The sequence below is a fragment of the Geospiza fortis genome, unplaced genomic scaffold (assembly GCF_000277835.1).
Source record: "Geospiza fortis unplaced genomic scaffold, GeoFor_1.0 scaffold181, whole genome shotgun sequence".
Taxonomy (NCBI): domain Eukaryota; kingdom Metazoa; phylum Chordata; class Aves; order Passeriformes; family Thraupidae; genus Geospiza; species Geospiza fortis.
This window is the reverse complement of record NW_005054412.1, coordinates 327,850-336,061: the sequence shown is the minus strand read 5'-3', so window position 1 is coordinate 336,061 and position 8,212 is coordinate 327,850. Positions and strand designations below refer to the sequence as shown.

Genomic DNA, 8,212 nt, shown 5'->3' with positions numbered 1-8,212 from the left:
GAATTATTCTTGTGGACTACTAGTGTCAGCAGTTATGAAAAGAGACTTAAACAAGTATGACTAGAAGGTTTGTTAGTGCAATTCAGATTCCTGAATCTCAAACCCCAAACACTGCATTCTATTTTCTAAATCTCTCAAAACCTTTCTTAGGACATGTGGACTGTACAATGTCTCTCAACAATAGATTCCTTTGTATTTTTCCAGTACGAAGGAAGCATCTGGATGAAATATGAGTAACAGAAAAGCACACAGGTGTAATGCTAAGTTTGGATCCCATGAAGAGCTCTACTCTTTTAGAAACTGTCTTAATGAAGTGAGAATTAAAATTAGTAAACAAAGTGTAAATTCAGGAAGGAGGCTCTGGAGAAGGGAATTATTAATGTCTTTAAATTATGCCTCCTAAGATGTCCCCATTTCAAAGAACTCTACAGAATCTTAAAAAAAAAAAAAAAACAAAAAGATAAGCATGTCAGTAATATGTGTAAGGTGAAGTTCAACTCAGTAAGGAAAAAATAGCTTTAAAACCAAAACTAAGTATTTAGCCCCCAGGGTCACCTCTTTTGGAGCCCATACTAGTGTTCAGTCTGGTTATAAAACAACCTTTGCAAGATGGCTGTCATGGCTTCCTGACAGGCTCAGCTCCTTCGCATAAAGTGATCATGAATAGGGGTAAAATAAAGACAACCATCCAGCACAGGTATTAGCTTTTAAAGACTTTGAAGGAGACCAGAAAATTCCCATAATACTTAATAGTGTTAAGCAAAAAATAAGTGAGTCAATGAACAGCAAAACGGTACATTACCAGAGAACAAAAGCAGAGGACAGCTGATTTAAAACAATAAAGTAATACATTTTGATGTAACTTTGAAGAAGATAAACTGATTTTTTATTATTCAACTTAGAGAGAAGTAAAGGATTACACTGAAGTTCCCTCTCCCAACTATATCCAGTGAAAAATGTTTTTGATTTTCTTTTGTTTAACCTTACATTTTTATGCCCAGTCAGCTGAGACAGGGAAAAAAAGCTTTAATGTAAACAGTACAGACTTGGCAAAAAATTACTTCATGAAGAAACATGAAATCCACAATCTTCATGCTGAAAGAATGGAAACTAATGGAGTTCAATTATCGAAAGAGAAATTATGCAATTGTTTTCTTTTCCAGTTTGGACACTGCACTAAACCGGCACATCAGATTCAAATTTATTTCTAAACTGTTTCATCTGGAAAGGAACAGTAAAAAATGTATGCAAACCTGCTTACAAACTTATTCACAATTCTACATCCTGCCCTGTTTTGTTAGACACTTGACTTGAGAGAGGCCCTACACAGGGAAGTGATTTTTTTTGCTGCTGTTCATTTATGCAATTCAGGATTTACACAGCTTGGAGAAGTTCAAATGACACAAGCAATTATCTGGTGTATTATCAGGGTCTTGTGTTGGTTTTCTTCTTTGAGGGATAGAGGGACAAATGGGAGAGTTTGCAACGAAATGGAGCTGACAGACTGAAGTTAAATTTGCAAGCTTGAAGCACTTTGTTTTATTAAGATCCCCTAACTAAGCTGCAGCATTGGATGCTTATACACTCATTTGATTTGTGTAACAAGACAATTCAGAAAGACAAATATAGTTTCCTACATGGTATTTAATAATAAATTTAAATCTAACCTCCACTAGTTCCTAACAGCTGCTTCCAAATTTGAGCTATAATTCACTCTAGGCTCACTCACTCTTTGACATCATTCAGAAAAGACTGATGATATAAAAAGTGAAATATCAGATTTGTGGTATCGGAAGTTATTACTGTCATTTCTGTATCCTTACTGAGGTTAACATAAAAAGTTACATATACAGTGATGCAATGTGAAGGTTTCCTTTTACCTCTTCTAAAGTTATACACAGGTAAAATTTTCTACCCAACTACAGAATAAAAATTGAAAAGCTACGAACCTAAAAGGAGGTTCTTATTTCTTTCACCTAATTAAGGGCACAGAAAAATACCACTTCACTTTAAATTATTTAGTTGTATTTTAAAAGCTCTCCTGGTATTTTTAACTGTTTCTTGGTAGAGACAGAAACCTCAGTTATTTTGTTTCTATTCTTCCCCATTTCACTCACATTGTTTTCATTTCCATGTGCGTACACCTTTTTTAGGCAGAACTATTTACCAGCAACCAAGGGCATTTCAAAACTAGAACTTTTATCAAGCCCACAGTTTCCTCCAGGAACATCAGCTGAAGCATCAGGCTGGCAGATGACATGTCAGAATTTGTAACATCTCTCTTCCCCCATCCCTGCCAAACAAGGAATAAAACTAGGCTATGGATATGTGGATATGCACTTTTAAAGAGTGGAAAAATGTATCACAAAATTAGGTACTTATTTTAAAACACACCAGGTATGTTTCAGTACTATTAGCTTTTCACAAGCATATTTTCCTAACACTTGTCTTAGGGAAAGTGCTGCTGGGGCTCAGGCTGTTGGTAGGGAGCTGGTATCTTGCTTTTGATATTCTACTAATTCCCCACTTCAGGCTTCAAATCTAGCCCATCATGTGCACACAAATTTACCCATAAGCAATCCAGGCAGTTATATTTACTGTCTTCACAACACCCACTACAAATCAAATTCCTCCTTGAAGCGTTTTTTCTATCTACACACTAAAGCCCTGAGTTTATTACTAACGAAAAGACACTGAATGCATCTACTGTTTAAAGTAACCCATTAGGATGCATGAATCCCATATGCTTACACTAAGGTTAGATGGACAATGTTGATCCAAAATGAGCAAGCAACACCAACTGCAAGAATTAAAGCCTGTTAATCATGTTTCCAAAATAAATTCTCTGAACAGTATGTATTTTTAATATATATTTATTACATCACTTACAAGAATCTACATTAATGTTAAATCTAGCAAAATAACAAATTGCAACCAGGATGACATGGTCAAATATGAAACACAAGTACAATACAGTATGATGAAACAATGGCACAAAAATGAAGGTGATTTTCATCAGCTGATTATAAGAAATAAAACATTCATCGGTATTTATTTTGCAAGTTTTACATGTTTGGTTGATAAATCAACAGCTTTCTTTTTGGTTTCCTGCATCACATGAATACAAAAATGGTATATTTTTAAAAGCAAATATCCAAGCACTTTTCATTAAAAAAAATAATTGTATGCATAACTTTGTAAAATCTTAAACTTATGTTGTAAATGTGCCAATATTTACAATATCATAGTGCAACTAAGAAAACGAAGAGGCCTTAACACAAACATTGTTAGCTCCTCTTTCACTAGAGCCCAAATTCCAAAACACTGTATTGCAGGGCACACCACAACCTAATTACCCATATAACACCAGACAACAAGGACACGCTGAATATAGTACAGCTTTCTTCACACTTCACTGCTGAGGGTTAATTGGAGTGAACGGGAGGATAAGAGGATAACCACCATGCGTGATCAGGGACACAGAACCGCGCAGGAGCACAAGTGTGCGGCATGTGCGCGCTCAGCCCTGCGCAGACACAGCTCAGGTGTCACCTACAGACCCACTGCCTGCCTGGGGGCAGCTGCCAGCTGGAGACAGGCCAGCTGAGCTGGCCAAAATTGTCATGGCAACAAGCACAGCTCAGAGCAGCCCCAGCTCTGCTCAGCAGACCCTGGTTTCTGAGTGGAAGGGCTTTCCTGGGGGAAGCACACTCATTTCCTAAGAGAGGGACGACCACTTGCTTGCTTTGCTCTGCACGTAAAGGTATTGCTGTCTGTGCTTTGTAAAGTTACTTTTCATCACTCATAGTTACAAGCTCTTGTCACTAACAGATAGAGCTGAAAGTGAAGATTAAATAAAAACCGATCTTGGATTTGGTTGCACACCATTAACTGGATATAAAAAAAGCACAGACAACATTAATCTATGCATTCATCAAGTGATGAGGTAATTTAGCACCATAAAGATTTTCTGTCTGTTAATTTCTCTACATTTTTGACAGAAACAGTAAACTTGGATTGATCAGAGGTTCTTTATATTATTGTTAATTCATTTTACATTCAGAGTGCAGTTTTTGTAATGTATGCACTATATAAAGTTCACACAGCTGTGTGAATTATGAAGCTGCAGAAGAAAACACAATTATTTATCTCAATTTTTATTCCACACAATCTCAATCCAGCTTTTCTTCTAGGGTGCTTTGTAGGAACTTTATATATCCTTTCTTGTAATATACATTTATAGTCACAATATTAATACCACAGAATTTTTATCTTTCAGCCAAATATGCCCTGTGAAAATGAACTGAAGAGAAAATTATATTACTACATATAATGTGCTGTCTCTGAATTATTTTACAAATTGGGAAGCAATTTTCACATTGCTTAATGAATGCTAAAGATTTTATGATTTCAACAAAAGAACTTCTAATTTTGCATGACTCTATGTACTTCAGAACAGCACCATTGAAGAGGAGGCATAAGACTGAACATGTCAAAAGAATACCATTTCCAATATTCAAATTTCAAATTTCAGATTAGGATTAAGGTTTTGTCTGTGTGTATGTATTTGTGCGTAAGGTTCTATCCTTCCTACCTTGGAGTTAATGGTGGGCTTGCCACTAACTTCTGGTTTTCGGTTTGAAATTAGCCCTTGTCCATAGATGTGATGTCTTAAAACTATACAGAATTCCTTGGGGTAGCTGCTCAGCAAGTAATGGTTGGTGCAGCTCCACCAACTTTAACAGAGCTGTAGTGAATCCCACCAGACGAGCATCCTCCTGTTAAAACATTTCCCCCATTTATTTGTTTAAAGTCACAAATGTGACATAACAGCGCATGGGTTCCCAAGCCATTAATCTATGTACGTGTGCATGTGCGTGTAAATATAAACATACGCATTCTGTGCTTCACATGTGAACTGCTTGTTGCACAAAAGAAGAAAAGAGATTTAAAAAATAAAACGAAACAAAGTTGCAGAAAGCATTAGAGAAATAATCACAAGTATTCATAAAGCTCAAAGGGAAGCAAAGCTATCACAATCTATACAAGACTCTTTAGCTACATCATAATCACCTTGGAGTAGGCACAAATAATGCAGCATACAGAGAACTTTCAAAAGTTCAAACACTATAAAGTTGCTTAAGCTATTCTATTATTTAATGCAGTTGATGAAATCTAGGAACAAACTAAAACCTGTGCTGTTGCAAGCAGAATTACAGCATCAAGGAACACAATTTCAGTTCCACCCATAAACTGAAACCTTCTGGTCTTGCTCAAAAGAAACATTTCATTTCTGCTCATGTATAATGGGAATTACATTCCACACAAAAAAGGATCTCAAAGTCTATAAACAGTGTACCTTTTCAATCTCTAAGGGACTTTCATTCCTAAAATGAAATATTAATGATACGTCTTGCCCCTGAATAGCCCCTTAATACAAGTCATATGTTGAAATGATTAAATGGTATGGACTAGCATAATCTTTTTTAAAACAGTCTTGATGGAGAACTCACTATGATAACAATTACTGATATAAGGTCCATTTTTCTTTTCCACAGCTAAGCAAAGCTGTGGGATTCAGGTTTGCTGGCAATCTGTACTCCCTGTGCACAACAGTCTTAATAAACTGCCTAAAGCAGCAGTAGCCTATATGGGAGAAGGGAGGGAAAATAAAATTCCTGTAATTTATTTTCTTTAGAGGAAAAAACAATTTTTAAAATGTCAGTAAGTATTTTGCTCAATCTGGTCTAGTTGCCTGAATTTTTGGAAATTGATTCCAATGCACCTTTATATAATATGCATTTCTCAGGATCAAGTAATACATTTTGCAAAGACATTTCCTCATAACAACCGAAAATGCAAGTAACTTCACAGCTGTGAACTTTTTCAGTAGAACAGGGCAGCCTATGCATTATGGTATGGGGTGAGAGATGGACTGTTCTTATGGCTGGGAACTGTTTTAGATTGAAGTCTAAGGCAGGAATGGCAAAACATGTATTTCAAAAGGGAATGACCTGACTGCTTCAGCAAACCTGCCAGACCAATGACTTTCCCTCCAGGTGATACTGGAACCACATATTGGAAACAGAGAAGGTAAGTTTTGTATTCTGCTGCCCTTTTATTTCTTTTTGCAAATATCTTCTGTAAAGAAAATTATGTTGATACAGTAAAGCCATAACATCACATGCCAACAATTTCCATTTGCTGAGTTTTATATGGACAGATCAGTATAAAGGAATTATTTCACTACATTTAGAAGTTGGCATGTGGCAGCTAAACCTTTTCTTCAATTAAGTAAATTTTCCTGATTTCAAAATATATTAAATCATCACTAAATAGCTCAAAAATATAACCTCTATAGATTTTTGCTGAGAATCAGAAACACACTGATTTCTAATTCTTAAATTATTAGTATTTGAGAAAATTAAAGGAAAGGTATAAGTCTGCAAAAGTGTGTGATCACTACACTATGGTCTTTAATACAACGTACAATGGGAAATATTGCTATTATGTAAATTAAATAGACTAAGATTCTCACAATAAAGCAGCACAAAACAAACAAAAATTAGTAGATATTTGTTAAGCAACTGGTTCTAATGCATGACCTACTTTAACACTAAAGGAGTTTTGCATATTCATGCTGTATAAAAAGAGCACCTCTAGATACTGCAAAACCAGAAAAATTAGGTCAATAGGAGGATGATTTACAGTATCACCATTTCTGTTGGCCTTCTTTTTAAAATGCACAAAATGTCTTATAGGGAATAGAAAATGATGCTCCCATTTTAACATGAGTGAATATAATCAACTACTTTCTCAGGTAAAATGTATTTTTACAAAAGATGTCATCAAATGTATGTCAGATGACGCTGCTAGACAGCAAGCCCTCGTATTTGCTTGGTCAGAAACCTGTCCCCATTTGCTTGCAACACATGGATGATCAGCATTAACAGCTCTCGCCAGGTAAAACATTCATAATGCCTGTGAGCACCCTTCTGTTTACAGTCATCAGATGGCAATGCAGTGAAGAGAATTTGAACACTGCTTTGAAAGAATTACTTTTGTCCTGTGACCACACAGGATTTCTTCACTTTCCTTCCATTTAGATGAAAATATTAAAATTAGGGTGTTTCAAATGTGCGTGTTGGAATCAGACAGCGTGGTGCAAGCAGTTTAATATGGCAGGTTTTTTCTTCTCTGCATTTTACCTATTCGTTGGTAGAAGCAAAGTACCCATTAACTGTTCATATCAAAATGAATAAAGATAGATATGGTAAAAACAGAACATATAATCAGTACCTTCGATGATAAAAATAGTGCTATTCATAAATGTGCCCACTATGGGTTTGTGTGTTATATTCACCTTATCCAATCTTTGTGCCTTTAAGAATGCACAATGCTGTTCTGGATTTGATGGACATATTCAATGGCTCATTCATTACAAATTCTTGCATTAAAATGCAGTAATAAAGCCAAAAAATACCCCCACACACATGAATTAATTTGGCCCCATGTTGTTAATATTAAATATGCAAAACTCTTTTGTGCGATTCACTATTACTGTAAATTAGCAGCTATTTTCTTTAAAAATGTTAAACCTTCATCAAATCACAAACCATAAACATTGTTCCATTTTCTCTTTTACACTGAGTCTCCTACTGAATCCATATCATCCGAAGAGAGTGGGCGGTACAGGTCCTGTAAGATGAAGTGCAGTATAGATTTGTTTATTCTGTTTGATTTGTTGCACTGCAACTGTCTTATATTCTTTTTGTTACTGTGGACCAGAAGACATTGTTTAACACAAAATACACATGTTCTATATGCTCATATTGTTGTCTTAATGTCATATTATTATTTTTTTAATCAAAAAGATAGATGGTTAGTAAATAAAGCTGAAGTTTCAACGTACAACATATTCTCAGAGGCAATTATTTTTTTCTTTGAGTATTTCCTATTAAACACTATTCAAACAGTATTTGTCTGTTCTGGAGAGTCTCTTAATGGTTCGGAAACATTAATTTATTCTCAAAGGGAATTTATTTCCATTTTGCCCATTTTGCAGGGGCAGAATAAGTGCTTACCTTACATAAGGTAATAAAAACTTGCCGCCCACAGGTGATACAGCATGGATCCAGCAACATTTGACCCCTGGGCTGCTGACAGTGAATACTGCTGTTACCTATGTCGTACTGACAATGGCGTTCCTTTC

At 35.6% G+C, this 8,212-nt stretch overlaps 1 protein-coding gene across 6 annotated transcripts in view; it reads right to left on the bottom strand.

Annotated features, from left to right (window-relative positions):
- DCLK1 (doublecortin like kinase 1) overlaps positions 1 to 8,212 on the bottom strand; it is a 224,247-nt gene that overhangs the window by 47,226 nt on the left and 168,809 nt on the right. The window contains exon 6 of one of the 6 annotated variants that reach the window (XM_031061412.1): positions 2,858 to 7,698. The exons of the other annotated variants lie outside the window; for them this stretch is intronic. Coding sequence (XP_030917272.1) covers positions 7,642 to 7,698 — 57 coding nt within the window. The 3' untranslated portion in view covers positions 2,858 to 7,641. Of the gene's footprint in view, positions 1 to 2,857; positions 7,699 to 8,212 lie in introns of those variants that run through there. 6 annotated transcript variants of the gene reach the window in all.